The sequence below is a fragment of the Lathamus discolor genome, chromosome 9 (assembly GCF_037157495.1).
Source record: "Lathamus discolor isolate bLatDis1 chromosome 9, bLatDis1.hap1, whole genome shotgun sequence".
Classification (NCBI taxonomy): Eukaryota; Metazoa; Chordata; class Aves; order Psittaciformes; family Psittacidae; genus Lathamus; species Lathamus discolor.
This window is the reverse complement of record NC_088892.1, coordinates 5,570,079-5,589,818: the sequence shown is the minus strand read 5'-3', so window position 1 is coordinate 5,589,818 and position 19,740 is coordinate 5,570,079. Positions and strand designations below refer to the sequence as shown.

Here is a 19,740-nt window from a genome sequence, read left to right as displayed (position 1 = left end):
CTGTTTGAGATACTATTCTCTTGTTATATCAGTGTAAAAATACCATAATTTCCTAATACTTTTGTGTTCAAACCTAACTAGAAAATTGAATTGTGGCAGAGATTTTGTTTAAATCAATTACTTTTTACTTACGTGTTACTTGACTGCTCTTTCCTTGCACTGAACTTGCGCACTGCTACAAGTCCTATAGCGGTTACTTACACCATCTCTGTACAAGAATCAGATTATTCCGGTAAATTAGAAATGTATCTGTCCTGTAACAGCTGTATTAATGTGGGAGGTAAAACAGTACTTGCAACAGGATTGGAAGACACCATCCAAACGGGTCATATTTTAAAAAGCAGCATTTGTACAAAGACACTGGTTTCTTTGGTCTGATGATTGTTTTCAATATTTATAGTACAGCAGGGCCTGGGGCCTCAGTTACACATCAGGATCAGTTGTACTTTGTATAAACAACAAAAAAAGCCCTGCACCAAAGAACTTTTCTTCTAAGCCTTAAATGTACTGATTTTGAAGAAAAGCACACAGCTGGGAGAAAACCATGGAACTATCCCAAACTGTAGCTGGACACGAGGCCAGATCTGGATTTTCATCCATCTGCTTTCAACCGTGGAGCATTTGGACTTAGTGTTCCCTGCAGATGTAATAGGGGTGTTTAAAGATACATTTAATAGATCTGCAATGTAATTAAAATTAAATGATCCCATAGAGACACTCAAGAAATGTGAGCTAGAAAAGGACCCTGCGAGTATTGTTGGTACAGTTTGATTTAGGCAAGCGTGTAAGTTTAAGTGGTCTCTACCCTGGCGCTGACTCTAAGCTTGGAGTGGAGTGAGGCAGCATAGAGCTGCCCATCCATGACGAGGTGAGTGTGCTCTCAGAGCATGAGGCTCTCAGCAGAGTTAAGGAACCATAAAACCAACACAAGAAGCTGTGGCATGTGCTATTTGTAATCATTGGAGCATGGATTGAGTCTTAACATTCCTTTGTTTAATTTAAAGGTAGATCACTAATTTGACCTTTGTTGGATAGCTGAATGTATGTAGATGACATAATTTAGATAGAGTTACAGTCAGTGGTGCAAGGTATCTTCAAGATAGTGTTGTCTCTGCAAGCACTGCCCTGCTAAGTGCTAAATAGAGGTGGGGATCCATTCTTTCTTGGAAGGCTGCTGGACTTGGGGATACTTAAGGAAAAATCAAGCCTTTGAAGCTGCTGACATTTGGAAAAGGATATGCACTTCACATACTGCTTCAGTGGAGAGGAAAAGTAAAATAAGGCAGTGTTAAGGGTTGGTTGTTTCTTTAACAAATACAGGGTGGGCTGTTAATACTAGAGTGGTGTAGTGATGGAAAATAACTATCAAACTAAACAATATTGATTTGATACTGGTAAATCATGACCAAACAAATAGAAGTCCCAGATTTCTGCCCCACTTGCTGTTGCATCCAATAACACAAAGACAAAGAAAATGTATTTTTCTTTTCCTTTATTTGTTTAACAAAGATGTAGTTTTGGGATAGCTGAATTTCACTTTCCCAATATAAAATCACTGTTATTCTGGTTGACAGATAAGAGGTTTTGCACTGCAGTGTCACTTGTGTCAATAGAAAAAATCTGTTTCTGGGAAGCAGAGAGGAGACAATGCCTCTTTTGAGACTCAAGTAAAATCCCAGTGTTCAGGATGCAGGTCCTGTGCTTGGGCATGTCCTCTCTGAGAGCTGGGAAAATGAAACCATGGCTCTGCAGCCTGCCTTTCCCATGACCATGTGTGAAACTGCCAGTCAGCATTTGTATGTTGTCTTCTTGGCTTTATCATTTGGAGCGACAGTAAAAGCAGGGAGGTGGCAACCAGGTTCACATTAAAACCAACTAGCAGGGGTCTCCCATGTGCATCCACAGTGCTTAGTTTCATGATGGGAGCAAGGACACAGGCTGTTTCCTTAGCATAAGTTGAGACAAAACTTCACCTTGCCCTATGTGTAGAACTATTGACTTTTATGGGCTTCCCCTGTGTTTTTTCTCTGACATCAGGGTGGTACTTCACTAAAGCTGTATTTGTCTGGTTTGATGCTGTTGAGAAGACACTGGAGTCTTCATATCATCCAAAACTCCATAGAAGCAAATATTTATTGAGAGATCCAGATACTGTTTGAAGGCAGTAACTCATATTCACTGTTTTGCTGTTCTTGCTGGCTAAAAGATAGGTCATTCTAAATACCCACAGGGATTATGAACAACTTAATCTGGTGTTTGAAGGGGGCTGGTACATACATGTGTGGCTGAGGGCACAGTTTATTGCACATGCAGATACAGCATGGTGTGAGGCTTTAAAAAAGTACCCTGTATAAAAACACTAGTGCAAATACTTGTGGTTTAACTGAAACGGGAGGCACTTAATGAACAAGGGAAGTACGAAGCCGGTTTGCAGCAGTTGATCAATAGAGGATTCGTTTTTTTCTGTGTTCATTTAAAGTGTGCTTTGCTTATTTTTCTCAAACAGCAGTCTAATGACTGTTCCCTAGCTGGTGGCTCTAGGGAAAGGGCTTAGTGTACTTTGTGTAGCTCAACAGTGGCTGTTCTGGCTGCAAAAGGAGCACTGGCAGCAACTTCCAAAGAGTCCTGCTGAGTCTGTGCAGACCAGATCCGCTTCCAGTGCTTGTCCTCCCAGGGTTTCTGGGGGGCTGCAATTCTTTCATGAGCTGCTGGGAGGCTATTTGCAGATCTGAGGCAGTTTGGTTTCTCTAAAATGACATGTCATCGTGTTGGCATGTAGTAGCACTACTCTTTGATGCAATAAGATGATGCTGAACCAAAGCATCGCTGCCTTGTGGTGCACTGGTCCCATTTGGTATATTTTGTTAGCCAAGTTTGCTGTCTGAAATAAACCCATAAAAGTGACTGTGTTGTGAACTTCTTATCTCTCAGGCCTTAGATAATTCCTGTTCACTCTGAGTGCAAAATACAATGAGAAATGCAATATCATCTTTCAGACCAGTATGGCTACATCAACGTAACTAATAAAAACTAGAGGATGTATTTGCTGTTTGGAATGAAGAGTATGCATGCAAAGAGAAGGAAGCTGAACAAGATGGTAACACCTACTATCTTTAAGTGAAAAAGAAAAAAAGACAAGACAGTTGTTTTTGTAAAACGTGCTGTCTCTGTCTACAGATTTGTACAATGTCCATCATTATACTGTCCTGGCTACCATAAATCTAACTACTGAACTTCTGAACAGACTTAGCCAAAGCTTGGAGGTGCCAGCCATCTCTAAGTTACAACAGAGTGAAGGCAACTCTCCTCTGTCCTATATAGACATCAAGGTTAAGGCCTGCTAAAGGCTTCTGATTTTTCAAGCGAGAAGCAGTGTGGCGTTTGTATGTATATATGGATAAAATGTATTTGATATCCTTGAGGTGTTAAAATTCATGCTGTTATTTCAGGCTTTTTTGCTGTGGTTTTATTTTTACTTTCAGATGCGTAACTCTGAAGTGTTCTGAAAGCAATCAGAAGCAGTTCCAGCTTTGATTAGCAGCTAATTTAAAACAACCGATGAGCTACCGTACGCCTCCCTTTGGCTTGTTGGTATGTTTGCTTAACGGCAGGATACATTCCTAACTCTCAGACGTTTCAGTTCTGCTGGGGTACAGTGAAGGCCATTATCTGGGTTGTGGTCTGTCAGAACAAGGAACGTTTTCTCCTTTTATTTTAAGAGGGAAGAAGCTGCTGAACTGCTTTGGAAGTAGCGGGCTGGTTATTGTCTGCCTAAAGCTCCCTAGACCTGTGTACAGGACAGCACCAATGCGGTTATCCTGTCATCATATACAGATCGCTGATTATCACACCCCAGTGTTTGTGATCTTCTGCAGCACTGCTTCCTTCTGTCTCTCATCAAGGCCCAATGAGCACAGACCGTGACAGGTAAAATCTTCTTCCAGACCTCAGATGCTCCCATACAAAGAGCTATGCTTAATCCCTGGCCTAGTGTGTAGTTTAGTAATCTGCGTGGTCATGAATTCCAGGGATATATGGGCAGGAAGCGCAGAGCAGTGTGGGTAGCAGGGCAGGCCTACAGAGTCATTTCAGCCTTTGTTGTATTGTGTAGCAGGGGATTTTGGGGACAATGAGACCTGTCTGTCAAAGATTAAGCAGACTGGAAGTGTGATTTATACCAACAAATGAATGAAGCTTTTTGGAGTGTTAATACAGCCACGTAGTAAATGTCCAAAGACTTAAACATACAATTTATGTGATGACAAGCAACATTGGAATTAATCATTTATTCTATATACCTTAGCCAGTAGGAATTCAATTAGGTGAAGAGTTCATTTCCGCCCTTATCTTGATCAATATACAGCACTTATTAGGAGAAATGAAAAATCCTCTCTTTTTGCTCTCTCCCTGACTTTGGTTTGAAGGCACTTTTACTAACTGCAGTTGTTCTCCTGCACTGCCTTGTAAAGCAGCCCCTGGCTGACCGGCGCTTCTTGTTATCAGGCACCGCAGTAAAATTTTGCCTGGACCTGCTCTGTTTAAACCTCTAGAGATAACTGGAATCCTGCCAAACGTTATGTTTGTAGATTTGCAGGCCTCTACTGCCTTCCACTCCTGCTTTGGTCTATACATTTCCAAGCAATGTGTAGATGAGAACTCACAGACTCCATTTTTTCCCCCCTTTAAAGTGAATTGTTTGCATGTTTGTAAAACTCCCCTCGGCTCTGCTGTGTAGCAGGTCTCTGGGAAGAGATTTTGTTCTAAATCTGCTATCTTGAACAAGCAAGTGGTTCCCATCTGAGTTTTAAATCTTGACTAGTATTATCTGTTCCAACAGATAATTTTGTTTTTAGCAGAATGCTGTGCAAGGAAAGCCGCCCAGACCTTTCTGAAGTGCCAGGAACATGCTGGGAAGGCTATGGGAGGCAAAATGTAGGGGAAACTGCTTGCAGAGAATCTATTGTTCACCACTGACCCCTCACTGGACAGATCTATGAATGGCCTACTTTCCCCGCCTGCCTTCTAACTAGAAGCATCCTCTGGGGCTGAATGACCTTAGTGGATAATGAGAACTTTTGCCGTGTTTCAGTCTTGTAAACAGAATGTTTAGGATGTGGAACATGGTCTGGTGACTAAAATGGGGGGTTTTAGATGTGTAGAGATGTATGTTTTAGATGGGTTTTTTGTTGTTTTGATTGTTTTTTCCTTTTACAAAAAGGCTATTTTATTCACCAGATGAATAATGGTAATACATGATATGTTAGTAGGGCTTAGAAGTATGCTCTGTGCTGCATTGATCATACACCATGTTCAGACTTGGTTTCAGCATTACATTGTACTAAGCACTTACATTTGGTTGTAATAGCACAAAGGCCGGATACTGGACAGGGGAAGGGATGTAAGTAATACATCAGTAAGAACAAAGGAAAAAAAGCCAAGATAGTTTTCTGGAGCACTGCTTATGGCAATTCACATATACACATTTTCTGTGTAACAGTGAAATTCAGTAGAATAATTAGATTAGAAAAATCCGGTATGATAAAAGTGAGCCAAAAAGAAGTCTTAAGATCATGGTCCAGAATAGGTTAGGCTATGACTTGGATTGCGAGCTAAGCTAGAGGAAAGGCTCAGATTTTAAATTCAGCTATCTCGTCATCTTATAAGCGTGTTCTTTCAGGAACTTGGGACAAATTGAGAGAAACTCTGAGAGACACGAATGGATACAGGCATGCATTTAAAACTGCTTTTGGAATGCCAATGTTACGCTTGTGATCCAAATCTCTATTGTTCACTTTCTAATGATTCACTTGGCATTTCTGCAGAAACGGAGAACACCATGACAAACATTTAGGAAGTCATCTTTCTTATTTATCATGTTAGCTACCACCTGAAAAAACACAGCTGTTTTATTGCAAATACTAACATAAACCTGTGCTATTGTAGTTAGTATTACTTTCTGCAACCAGCTCACCTCAGCATATGAATTATTACAAAATGCAGTAAGACTAATATCACTCTAATATGAACAGCCTCATTACTAGCTAGAATATCTGCGGATAGGCAAAGAGTAATAAGAAAAGCTTGAGCAGCTTTCATGGAGACTCAAAGGCAAGCTGTTAAATACGAAGGTTGTTTTCTTAGTTGATAATTTTTCAGAATTCAAACCAAGATAAGTTTTTCTGCCTTAGCTGGAATACAGTGAAAGTGTTGACAGCAACATAGGAAACTTCCATGAGAAGTATGAAAACTAGGGGAGCAACAGAGCTACAGTTCTAATTGCAAATTAATATGATATCACGATATCTCCATTAAAATGGCCCTCAGTTACGAGCCCTTGAGAGAAGTTGTTGCTTGATGTGTCATACACTACTTTAGCCCTTTTTGCTCAGATTACGTCTAGCCATTTTTTTACTATAATCTGTTCAGATAAACCGCAGGTCCAACGTTGCCAGTTACCAGTTTGCTGATCCAGTTTGTTGAGAGCCACCTTCAAAGCAGAAATCAAGTGGAAATTAACACAGCCTTTGGAAAAAAAGACTCTTTTCTGTAGCTGTGATGAGCTGAGTGTTTCTTAGCTGTCCAAGTATCCCATTCAGACTGAAAGTCTTTGCCTGGCAGAAGGCATTGTGGAGGCTTTTGAATCTATGCAAAATAAATAGATACTTTATTACATGACTTTTCCTTGAATGAACTAACCCCTCCAGGCCTTTAATTTAAAGAATGGATTTGATTTGACATCACAGACATTGGGAATGGATGAGCCTAGCTCAGGCTGCACACTCCAAACTGGAGTCTAAAATTGCCTGAAGAGAGGGAATATTGCTATTGCTAGCCCAGACGAAAACTAGGGCAGGATCCTGCTTTTCCACTCCAGTGCTTAGCAGGCGACCCAGCTGGTGAGCATGAAATAATTGTCCTAAAGGCTGGTACCCTTGAACTTCTTCCTGGCTCTTGTTGATTAGCGGGTGGTTTGTCTCTAGAAGTGCACGAAGCATTCAATCTTTGCTCAAAGTGTTTAACTGACGTTTTTGCAACTCTTCTTTGTACATCTCCATCTTCTTCCCCTCTTTGTGACTGTTCCTATAAAAATACTCCTAAATCGCTGGTCTTCAAAGCATCTTGTGGAAATGAGTTCCCCCGGATAAGTGCCAGGATTTAAATAGACTGGGAACTTAGTTTAGGTGCTGATATGAACTAAAGCTGGGAATAGCTTATCTGTAGCTGAAACTGCAGTGAAGTGAAAATCATGAACTACTTTTTGTCTTTAGCATAAGGCCCTTTAGAAAGGCCAAGAGGACATCATGGGAGGTAGGTGATTATAACAGCTCTGTAACTGTGCCCATGCATGGAAACCTCAAAGGTTTTTGGATGTTTTCATTACTGGTGTCTTCATTGCTGTTCCTTTCTTTTCTGGTTGAATGCCACATTTGGGGAAGTTCTGGTGCAAGAGGACGCTGTTCCCACAGCATAAGGGAAATGGAAAGCTCTCCGTATCATCCATAGAGCAGAAGGGGCTTCCGTAACTCCACTGTCTCTTCATTTCACACTTTTGGGTCTGTTCCTTATCTCTGAGTTATTGGGGGAGCAGGATGCGTCTTGACTGTGCTTGATTTCCAGTTCTCAGGCAGAAAGAGCAAAGTAGTCGAATGCAGGTATAATGTAATATTAGAAATTGTGAGCCAGTGGAGAGGTACTTTTGAGCTTTTTAATACCATTCCCCACTTTCCTTCCTTCCTGCCTCAGGCTTCCATTTTCAAAATCCCACAGCTTTTGTTCGGTGCTATAGAGGCTGATGGACAGATTTCTCTCTGTAAGAAGAGTGAGTTGTCTGCTGAGAAGTGTAAGCTCCTCATGCTCGTTTCCTTCTTGTAGGGTTCAGTCCTCACTTTCCCGGTGCACAGCCCAGACTGTCATAGCCAGTGCCTTTGTGGGATGCTTGAAAGTAAGCAGCTCTGCCCCTTAGTGCAGCAGGGAAGACCAAACCATCCTATCTGCTAAGGAATACATTTACTAGGAAACGCTGGTATGGGCAATCTCTTCCTGCTGGATCTGCTCGTGCACATCCCTGTTCTGTCTCTGAGGAAACGCTAACTTTTCACAGCCTTTGCTTGCAAGGGGAATTAGGAATTTAAAAATTGGACTTGTTGTAAAAGAAAGAACTGGAGAGGAGCCCAAAGCAAATTAACAGATCTGGACACAGCAGACCCTGAGGAGGTTTGGAGTCTGTTTGGCTTCAGCATGTGGCTGAACCCTCCCTGCCTTTCTAGATACAATGTCCCTTTAATAGTCTTAACAGGCCTGACACTGGCAAGATTTCACTTATTCAGTACACTACTTAATACAGCTAATTTCCTACTGACAACATTTTTTTGCAACAATGAATCTTCTGTCACTTGGATCCATGAGGAAGGCGGCTTGGAAATGCCAGCCAGAGGGGGAGGTAGCAAAACGGTCATTGTAGATGTTCACTTAAACGGTTCTTTAGAAACACATCGGGCTGCTTTGGTTTGTTCTGCAGGGTGCTAGGGATAAGTGGAAGGGAAAACAACACAACACGGCCTGCTCTTCTTTCCTCCTCAGCCCATAGCAGATCCCTGAAACAGTTGTGTGTTGGAGGGTGTAAGTTAAGGAGAGTCAGAAGCTGTAGTTTGACGCGCAGAGGTCTTGATGTGACTGCCCATGAAATCATTGCGATTCAATATCAAGTTTTCCCCAAGGGACTTGTCTAATATCTATAACCAATGTGTTATCATCCTCAGTAGTGAGTTATATAGGACTCATGTAAATGGTTTATGAAAAATAGTTTGCTTGATCTTAGCAAATTTGTTGGAGAGGCAGTACATCTACACACACATATATATTGTATGTACATGTATATACAAACAGTACGTACTGCGAGGCCTGTAGCCGGGTGCTGGAAATTGTATAAACTTAATATACCCCAGTGTGTGTCTGAGACTCATCCAGGTTGTTTATCATGTGAAAAGCAACAGAGAGAAACATTTAAAATATGAGATCAAATTAGGAGATCCCATTTGATTGTCTGATTAAAGCAAGTTATTGAGTAAGAGACAACTTTAGAATAGAATCATAGAATCATAGAATAGTTAGGGTTGGAAAGGACCTCAAGATCATCCAGTTCCAACCCCCCTGCCATGGGCAGGGACACCTCACACTAAACCATCCCACACAAGGCTTCATCCAGCCTGCCCTTGAACACTGCCAGGGATGGAGCACTCACAACCTCCCTGGGCAACCCATTCCAGTGCCTCACCACCCTAACAGGAAAGAATTTCCCCCTTAGATCCAATCTAAACTTCCCCTGTTTAAGTTTTAACCCGTTACCCCTTGTCCTGTCACTACAGTCCCTGACGAAGAGTCCCTCCCCAGCATCCCTATAGGCCCCCTTCAGATACCGAAAGGCTGCTATGAGGTCCCCACGCAGCTTCTCTTCTCCAGGCTGAACAGCCCCAACTTCCTCAGCCTGTCTGCATACGGGAGGTGCTCCAGCCCCTGATCATCCTCGTGGCCTCCTCTGGGCTTGTTCCAACAACTTTAAACACAAAATGTAAAAGCAGACTGCAGAGTATTTCTGACAGTAATAAAAGTAATGCCAGAAGTAAGGATATAAGGCTGAAGAAGATGAAACAAAGTGAAGCTGGGTGTAATTGTGGGCAGCTCTCCATTTTGGGTTATGCTGGTGTGTAGCATAGCGTGATGGGTTACTCAAGAATGAAGCAATTTTAATTATTCTTTTAATTCGCACAGTTTTCAGTATACCAGAAACCTAATCATAACCAGTTGCTAATCCTTTGCTAGAGCAGACCATCTAGATGTAGATACCTGCTGTTCTGTGCCACTTTAAAAGGCTTTACTGGCCTGTAAGGGCCAAAAAATAGTTGACGGTAAGAGCCAGTGGCATCTGCAGATCATTGTGGTTAGAGAAAAGCCCTGCAAGCAAAGCCAGCAGAGTCAGGGGCTTTGACCCTCCCTTCTCCTTCGCCCTATCTCCTCTTTGGGGACTGACAGCTGAGGAGCTGTCATTTGGTTGTTTCCTACTGCCATGCTTTCACCAGGGACAACTTGTGTGCACTCTGGCGAAAGAATGCTTTTCCTGTACTGCCTTGTCTGCTTTCCTGTATAGCCATCAGGGAAATGGAAAGAGCTCCTAGAGAAACCCTGTGTTTTCTCCTGAAAGAACCAATTCTTTTGTGCTGAAATTCAGCTTGGGACTTGTGCTGCTGTCAAGAGATGTACACAATATCACAAGTGCCCTTCCCTCAGTTAAGGGCAGGAAAATGTTATGACAGCTGCTGTCCTATGTGAACAGGTCCGGGAACTGTAAAGGCTTTCTAGAACATTTTTTAGAGATTAGGCACCAAAGACTTGAGGGAGAGAAGATGAACGGAGGTTGCAAAAGACCATAAAATCTCATAAAGCACTCAAACCTTTGGCTGTACTGTGGTCTTTTGTTAAATCAGAAAACGCTTAGTTCATAAGTAAATTGAAGTCAGTCAGACCTCACTTGCTGCAGCATTTTTTGCAAAGATTTCATAATTGTGTAATCCATCCTTGTAATATAAGCCCTGTTTTTTGGAATGTTGATGAGGGTAACGTAATGCCAGAGCCCCATGAGGTGTGGGAGCTGTTCTGCCTGCTGGTGCTCACCTCCTCCTTCATGCCTCATTTCCCCAGCTGCCTCTAAGTCAGGCTTAAACATGTGTGTGATTTCAGAGGAGCAGAGGGAGTTGTCAGCCTTGTGTGCTGCCTGCATGAATTGCTCCCCATTAGTGTCTGAACCTAGCATTGCCCTTCCACTTTAAAACACAAAAAGGCCCTCATGGTGTCAACCAAGCTGGCAGAAACGCCTTTTGCCATGGCAAGTAGTGAAAAGTGTGTCTCAGATGACCATGTATCACCTGGGCCTCATTGCTGATCAGCTTAAACAAACAGTGGGTAAGCTGGGGATTCAGGGGTGATCACCTCTGCTGCTGTGATACCTGGGACACAGGTCATCACTATCTACTTGCTGCAAGCCGTAATAACTGTTTCACACAGTTTCTGCTGAAATAATGGCGTATTTCTGAGTGATCATCATGAAGAGGCGTGTGTCATTAGAATATATAGCATAGTGCCTTAAAAAGAAGCTTTAATTCATAATTTTCATACAACAGTTATTAATTTAACTGAACTACAACATAAGTCGTTACTATGCTTTGTGAATCCTGCTGCTTGTTCTTTACTTAAAATATCCTCACAAATAATACCTTTATATTTCTATAGTGCCTGTCATTCTGTGTGCCACACAGCGATGATCATGGATCCCCTTCTCTCTGGAGTGCAGCACAGGAAGGCTCTTGCCCAGCCAGTGCATTTCACATGGATGTTACAACCCACAAATGACTTGCAGTTACTTTCATGTTATCTGTGCTCTCTGTGGCCTGGAGCTTTTCCACATGCTCTTACTTTCTTATCTGTCTTGGATGTTTCTGTACATCAAACAAAAAACAACCAGACTTAAAGTTATCCTTTTTGACTCTTACATTTTCCTGAAAAAGTAGTTTCTTTAAAGGTTATGAAGTATAAGCTGGAATAATTACTTAGATTTAACACTGAGTCACTCCCGGCATTGTCTGTGGTGGAGAAAAAGATGACGGTATGTGGTCTCTTTGTGTGCTATAAATAGAAATAGCAAATATGTGGAATTGATTGGATCAGGATGTTCCATGAAAGTTTTTAACTGGAAACTGAGCATTCTAAAGAACTTTTCAGAGATTTAAATATTTAATTTTAAAATGAAGATATTTAAAAATAAAGATGTCCAGGGTTTATGTGCAGTTCTGTATTTATAATGTGGTAAACCTTCCAGTGCAACTTTATGTTACTGAAGTACAGCACTCAGAAAGCAAATGGTTTATCGAATCAAATTTCATTAATTTTTTTAAGCAGTTTAAAGATAGGGTGTCAAACCATATATACATAGCATGTATATTGACCTACATTTTCGACTTGTGGTCATGTCTGGCGATGCTTAGTGGAAATAACAGAAGTATCTTTTGAAAATGGAGTTTATCACATGAACTAAAATTGGAATCACTCTGAGAACAGGCTGCAGTTGCTCATTACTACATTAAAAGATTGCCCCTGAGATGACCAGGGCAGCCTTGGCAGTTTGCAGTGTGAGCATGCCAAGCGCTGCTTCGCATAAACAGAAAACTCCTGAAATGAATTATGATAGTGAAGAAAAACTTGTGTCTTTTCTTAAAAATAAGCTTAAAACCAAATTATTACCTGATACCTTTTCTTAGAAAACAGAGAACATCCAAGAAGATTTTGGGGAAGGTGCTGAACGTAATAGGGTTGTTGCATGGGATGGTTTTTCCGGTCCATTATTTCTGTGTGCATATACAGTTTTGTGTATTCATCTCATGCTGTGTGGGTAAAAAACTGTGTAGAGGAACCGTAAATTACATGACAGATAAAAAAAAAAAAAAAAAAAAAGAAGCCATTTTGAACAAGACTTTCCCTAACTTTTTAGAGGAAAAACTGAATAATAATTTTCTTCAAAAGTACAAAGCATTTTTCAGTAGGAAAAATAATTACTTACTCTGGAATGTGAGCAGGGCACTGGACACCTGACCTGTAATTCAGGGGAATAGTGCAGGGTTTTTCATCAGTAATTGTTACAGTAGAACCGTGGGGCCCCAGCTGAGACCAGGACTCTCTTGTGCTAGGCACTGTCTATCCAGCAGGAGATAACCACTGCTGCAGGAATCTTGCAGCTAAGGCAGGGCAGATGGAAGAGAGAAGGGAGGAAATGGAGGAGGAAAGAAGTGGTTAGCCCAAGGTCATGCTACTCTAATGGACTTGCTGCTTTGCACTGGTAGACACTTCATCCGAGTTCAGTCTTTTGTAACATGGCAACCCTGATGAGAGAGAATGGCCATAATTTAAGTGGATAATGCCATTTGCCTGCATGAAAAAGCATCCTGAAGGATCCATCTGTTGTATGGGCTGTCCTGTACAAATTGGGTACATAGATCTTCCAAGTTTCAGGCTGGATGCTGCTTAATGTATGCAGTACATGAGAATATAGATTTTTTAGAGCCATAGTAATTCTGTGCTTGGCTCTTTGGTTTGCCTTAACCTAATCAATTGAATATAAGATTCTTCAGACTGCAAAGAATTTCTTGTGAAGTAATTCTTTGTCGCTGAATTCTCGTAGAGAAGGAGCTATGTGTTAGTTTGAGAAAACATGAGCATCTTTAAATTCAGTTGCTCTCTTCATATAATGGACCTTAATTTTGCTTAGAAAAAGAATAGTAATGCTTTGCTGCTTGAAATATGGCAGTCTACACATTTACCAACTGAAGTAGGGATCAGTTCTACCCTACCTGTATTCTGCTTGGTTACTGTCTTACTGTATTCTGCTGAACTATCGTACTTTGTGAGTTCCAGTATCCTTTTTTATGGATGAATCACTGAGCTAGTATGTGATAGCAAGCAAGGCTGCTGGAACTGCCCCCGAAGTAAGCAAGCACTTGCGTTCTTTTTTGTCGCTGAGATAAGGGGCATGTCCGGTGCTTCCATACCACTGCCACGTGTGTTCCTTTGCACAGCGATGAACCAAATAGATTTATGCTTAATTCTCCAAGCTCACAGAGGCAATGGGGAAAAAAAGAATGTTTGGAATTTGCAGTGCTATGTGTAGCAGCTCTGCTTCAGTGGGCGAAAATTTATGTGGGGCATTAGAGCTGGCAAAGAGGTAGAGACAGTAGAGAAGCTGGGATGTGTTTGATTGTGTAGCAGTAGAGAGGCCGCATCATTACCCACCGCACTGGCCTTTCCTTGTGGGGATGCAGATGAATTAAAAGGGTGAAGGGAAGGCGGCACATGTTGCAGAACCTTTTCCATCTTGAAAGACACTGTCATCAAATTACGTTTTCAGACTGTTTTGTTTTACTGCTCTCTGCAGTGTGGTGATTCAGAAGCAGTGGGAGGTGTCTGTCCCTGCCATTTTTCCCTCTTGGTTACCACACACTGAGAGTGGAAACCTGAATGTCTGAGACATCCCTGTATTTTAATGTGTGTAACAGAGATGTGTATGACTCATATGGAACTTGTGGCACAGACTTGGTCAAAATCCTGAAATTATCTATGGAAGCACCACGGTGTATCAAGAAATAATGCAATTTTTTGCCAGTGTTGTATTCATCACAGGGAGGCAGGCAGCTCATTTAGTGCTTCTTGTGTAATATGCACAAATATGTTTGAGAATGCAGGTCATGATATTCAAATATATGAAATTCTAGTGGGCATTTGAGAAAACATTCACCAGTGGCAGTAATTTCATAGACTTTGTCCTTGCTTGCTGTTAGGAGCATTCTATAATTTTCCTGTCACACAGCCAGGAAACCAAAATGATACCATTTGTGTTAATTACTAATGGCTTTTCTACAGGCTACCGGACTCTCTATATATTGAGCAATAAAAATAGGGAGCTATGTTGGTTGACTGTAGTTTCTGTTTGATGTAATCCACATTTTATGTTGAAGCATTTCTTCACTGATAAGAGATGTTTTATTCTTTTTATCCTTTGGATAAGTAAGAGCAATCCTGATGCCAAAGCCCAGTAACTACTGGACTCTTTAATTTTTAACCACAAGGTAAGCTCACCTAGGTCAAGCAGTAGTTCCACCTGGTGTTGAACCCTCTAAGTTTAACCTTGCAGTAAAACCTGAGTCTTCATTGTCATTATGCTTTTACTGTGGAATTGCTCCTGCACACGAAGGGGTGTGCTCCTTATAATGCTTTTATGTTGGGACAGTTCATGGGAGTGCTACTGACGAAAAATGCTGCTTTTTTAGCAGTGGAGGCAAGTCCTTTGTTTCAGCATAGAAAACATGATTTCCATCCACACAGACTTCAAAAGAAACAGTAGGAATTCTTGAGAGCCTGATTATCATAGCATAATCACATTATCAGAGAGATTAGAAGCACTTTACTGTGTCTTTATGGTTTAGTGACACTCTAAGGCACTGGACGGAATCTTCAAGTGCTGTTAGAATCTTTCTTGTAGGGCACTATTGCAAAAGAGAGCTTTTTACCTAGGGGTTCTGAAATCAGAGAGCCTGCTTAATTGCTCTGTCAGAGAGCTGCAGAGCTTGTAGTTACTGGTCTTTGCTGTCTCATCTAGATATATTTCTCAAAGTGACTTGCAGCAGAGCACAACAAAAGCCTCCTAAAATGTTAATTCCTATCAGTTCCAGTCATCGAGAAGCACTGTTGTTAAGCAGGCAATCAAACTAATTGAATACCGAAGTGTTAGCAAGGCAAACAAGTGAGGAATTCACAGCATTTTTTCCTCTAGAAACCTTGGTGCACTTTTGGATGCTGTTGCTTGTGTGAGTGGTGGCTGGCTATACCAGTAACGTGCCCATTGTATGTCTCTCCCCTGCTGTATTGTCTTAAGGTAAATAGTCCACAACCCATGTCTTGTAAGTGAGATGTTGCCTGAAAGACTCTGAGTAGCTTGTGACTGTGGGAAATTAAAAAGTTAAAGCTAAGACTGGAAGGGAGAGCATTGCATGTGATTTACGTAACGTGTTCCTTGCTGTGTATGGTTGTCAAGGACCACTGAAGATTTTGGGCGATTAATGTTATGATCATATGGTTCCCAATATAAAGGATTCCATTGACGATTAACCCAGAGTAAAGAAAGCTAAAAATAATCAACAGAAAAGCCTTTTCAGATGGGTATCTGTGCCTCTGGAAGGGCACAGCATGGACAGTGTCCAGGCAGAAAAGATATGAAGTATAACACATGCACTTGACCTCTGTTAAAAGGCCAGGATGAAACAGTCACAACAGAAAGAGTGATGCTGGGAAAATAGCTGCTTCAATAGTGAAGAAATGTGGAATATGGGATAAAATGGTTTAGCCTGAATAAGTAATAAAAATTATCCTGGAAAAAGAATTTTTAAAATCAATTACCGTTTGTTTCCTTTTGCTTAATTATCACCATGTAACAATGCATTTTTAAATTCACTGTAAAGCCTTTTACCTGCCAACTCGTGGAGTCAGGACTGTGTATGTCTCCAGCTGAGATTACTAAAACACTTGCAGCAGGGAGCTGCATTCCTTCTGCTGGTTAAAGGAGTTAGGGAAAGAGAATGGAAACACACTACCATGGGCATGAGCGTAGAGGAGGATTGGAAGGAGGGAGATTTGGGTTTTTTTAACGTCCTCCTCCATTCTATATCTTTCAGTGTGAAAGTTTGATTCTCTGCATGGATAACTTCATGTGTTCCATTGTCTTGCCAGTAGAAAGCATAGCCCTAAGCTGCCATTTTCTACTGCCAGGCTGGGACCTTAGGCTCTGTTGATCTCTTTTCAGATTCTTTCAAAAGGAACCAAATAGGAAGTACAGAAATGTTTGCAAAAAGCTCTGTGTAAAGTGTTCAGCTGCCAAGAGGCAGCTCCTGAGGATGATAAAAATTAAAGCACCTACAGCAATTTCTTTTTAAACCTTTGCCTGTTTCGGGAACAAGTACCCAACTGCCCTGCACATCCATGTACTGATAGAACAATGAGAGCTCATCAGTCCCGTATGAGTGTCTGCAGTTGTAGAAAAGGCTGCCATCTCCGGGCACTGCTCAGTCATTGCACCCTTCTTTTTGTGCTCAGGGAGTCAAGACCCACGTCCCAGCTGTAAGGCAACCAGGAGAGCACAGTGGAGTCAGCCCCAGTCTTGAGCCAACCATTGTACTAGTCTCAGATACTCAAAAGTGTGTTTGCTGACTGCTTGTGACCAATGCACTTCTTGCACCTTGTGTTACCTTTTTGTTGTGCTGGATCTAAAGTATAAGCAAGACCTTTTTGTACTTTGCAGCTTGGAAATAGAGGTGCAAACTCAAGTAGCAGCAGCCAATTTGATCTCAAAACACTGTCATCTTCCCCCGTTCCTTCTCACAGCAATGTGGGTAATAATAAATCTTCCAGGAAAAAGGGGAGATTTCTTACTATTACTCATGACTTGCCTGAAATAACCTCTAAAAGCTTTATTTGAGAACATACAGGGAAAACTTTGGGATGTTCTCACTTCCCTGAGAGGTACCAAATTGCATTAAAGATTGAGTTGAATAGAGTAATTGCAAAGGGGTTTGTGAACACCATGCACTGACTTACTGTTTTCTTGTGTATTAGGGTCGACCAGGACCGATTGGGCTTCAAGGACCGATAGGTGCACCTGGATTCACTGGCCCAGAAGGTTTGGCAGGAGGAAAAGGTGAGAGAGGAGCAGTGGGCCCCCCTGGACCGGCTGGACATAAAGGTGACAAGGTAGGATCAACAGAGACTTATCTGTTACTGCAATACATCTGTGGCCTTGTATATATTTTTGACTGAATAAAGATAATCTTGGACTATGTGCCCTGAGGTAAGAACACAGCAGTATTTCATTGGTATCTTCAGAGAATCGCTGCTTTTAGTTTTGAATGAGAACACAGTTCCTAAAGCTGCTGTACACTTACTCATGCTGGTAGATGAACCATCACCAAATGAGCATTGCTGTTGCAAATAGTCTTTCACTTCACATGCCCAGGGATAGATGGGCATTGTTAATGCTACATTCAGAGAGAACTGGAGCTGGTTCATGCGTAGGACATCCGTAGTTGTCATCTAGCAAAGGAATGGGTACTAAGTGAGACCTGCAATTCAGTTTTGCAGGTCCAAAGTTATTCATAACAGAAAGAATATTATAAACTATGTCATATTAAATGGAATAATCTTTACAGTGTGGGTGTCAATGCAGTGTGCAAGAATGGGCAGAAGAGCAAACAGAAACGTCTTAATGCCCTTAAGATCTGTTCTGTTGTCTCTTCTTAGGGAGGAAATATGAAAGGGGGAGTTTGGAGCTAGGCAAAAGAATGAATGGAAGTATGAACAAATACTTCCAGTAATAAAGAGTGGCTACATATGGGTAGTTCATCTTAAGCAAAATTTACATTGTGCACCAGGCATGTCTGATCATGAGTTTTGGGTCGCATGCAGAAGACTCGTTAAGTCCCATCACATAGGCTGGAGCCACGTATATGCTCCCACCGCAGACCCCGGCAGAGGTTGTGTAGTGAATTATAAAATGGGAAAGTCTGATGTTGTCTGATGCAAGGACTGGGATGAGATTCTTATTCCCATGTCTGTACAGTTGGACAAAAGGAATGTTTCAAGGACAACAGCTTGAAAGCTTCAAAGACAGAGGAAGTCCTGCATACTGTACATGGTTTCTAAAATCTGAAGGACATCTGGGTCATCAGGACAAGGGCTTGCATTCTGGAACTCTTCCAGAGCATCTTATCATCTACTTGGTGCAAGGTCCTCAGGTCATGTGTGCAAATAAGACAGATTCTACCAGGTTTCCTTACCAGGACCTGCAGAGTAAAGTTTGTCTGCCATATTTTCCCAGCTACTGATAGGTGAGCTAGCTCGATGTAACTAGTTTAACTGTACTTTCATATGCTGTAGTTACACCCTCTTCTTGTTTAATATGGGTTAACACCTTGGAATTCTGTTACCCTTTCTCATAAGCTAAAGAACCACGTAAACTGAAAGTGGTGACAAGGAACGTCATGGCTTTGGTGTTGCATTCATCTGAAAGGCAATGGAGGATTCAAAACAAGGACTAAGACCAGATACAAGTGATACCATTTTCATAATTCTAGCAGATAAAACTGAAATCATTGAACCAGACTTTGGAACTTACAGAAACTCGGGATAGGAATTGGCCTTTAGCTAACAATTGGAACCAATTTCCTTGCACTGAAAAAAAGCCTTATTTACTCCAAAACTGCTGTTTTTGTCCACTGAAATGGATACATGCGCAATACCAACATGCAGTAAGATTCTGTCTTTTTATCCCTCATGGAAGCGATACCTTTACCTTTCCAAAGCAAGAGTTTAAGCTTGATATTCAGCTTACACAGTCTGTTTTGCTACTATCCAGAGCAGAGCAGTAGAACCAACAAAGTGGTAATTACTTGCAACTCAGCCAGGGGTGATCTGAAGTTAGTACGGTGGTCTGCATATCTCTGGGTGGTACTATCCAAGCATAGGCAGAAAACCCCATTAAGTCCTGTTGAAACTCTTGGAAGGTCAAGTGTGACACTGAGAGTTAAGCTTACACTGGATTGTTTATTTTCTTGGCATCTTATTTTCCCCAGATGTGCAGTAGGAGATTATATTTTTACTTTAAATTGCCTGATTAAAACATTCTTGAAACACTCATTTGGCATCCGGTCAAGCTCAGATGCTCTGTTCCTATCTTCACTGACCCCTGCGGTCAGAGAGAATCTGCATGGGAAAGTCTGCTCCTGAAAGCTAAAGTCCAAGACCGAAAATGTTGGAGTGAAAAGTATGTCACAGGTAAGTGAAATACGCGGTTGATGAAGTGAAATACAATGTGTACTCTTTCTCTTCAGGGCCCAATGGGAGTTCCAGGATTTCAAGGCATCAACGGGATACCAGTAAGTTTGTATATGTAAATATAAATCACCAGAATTTAGTCACAACCCAAAAGCACATAAGCACAATGAGACTGTCCTAGCACATGCGTAGTGTATCTTCAAAGTGTTTGCTTCTCTCTGGAGGGAAATGGCAGCATTTGCTACTCTACCTGGTGATCCCATGCTGTTTCATAAGAGGTTTGATTCCTTTTATGGGATGATAGGAAGTTGATCTGTATCA

At 41.5% G+C, this 19,740-nt stretch overlaps 1 protein-coding gene across 1 annotated transcript in view; it reads left to right on the top strand.

The window, feature by feature from the left end:
* Window positions 1-19,740, top strand: part of COL4A6 (collagen type IV alpha 6 chain) — a 123,880-nt gene that overhangs the window by 60,496 nt on the left and 43,644 nt on the right. Inside the window, exons 4-5 of the mRNA XM_065690003.1 lie at window positions 17,206-17,340; window positions 19,476-19,520. Coding sequence (XP_065546075.1) covers window positions 17,206-17,340; window positions 19,476-19,520 — 180 coding nt within the window. The remainder of the gene's footprint in view (window positions 1-17,205; window positions 17,341-19,475; window positions 19,521-19,740) is intronic.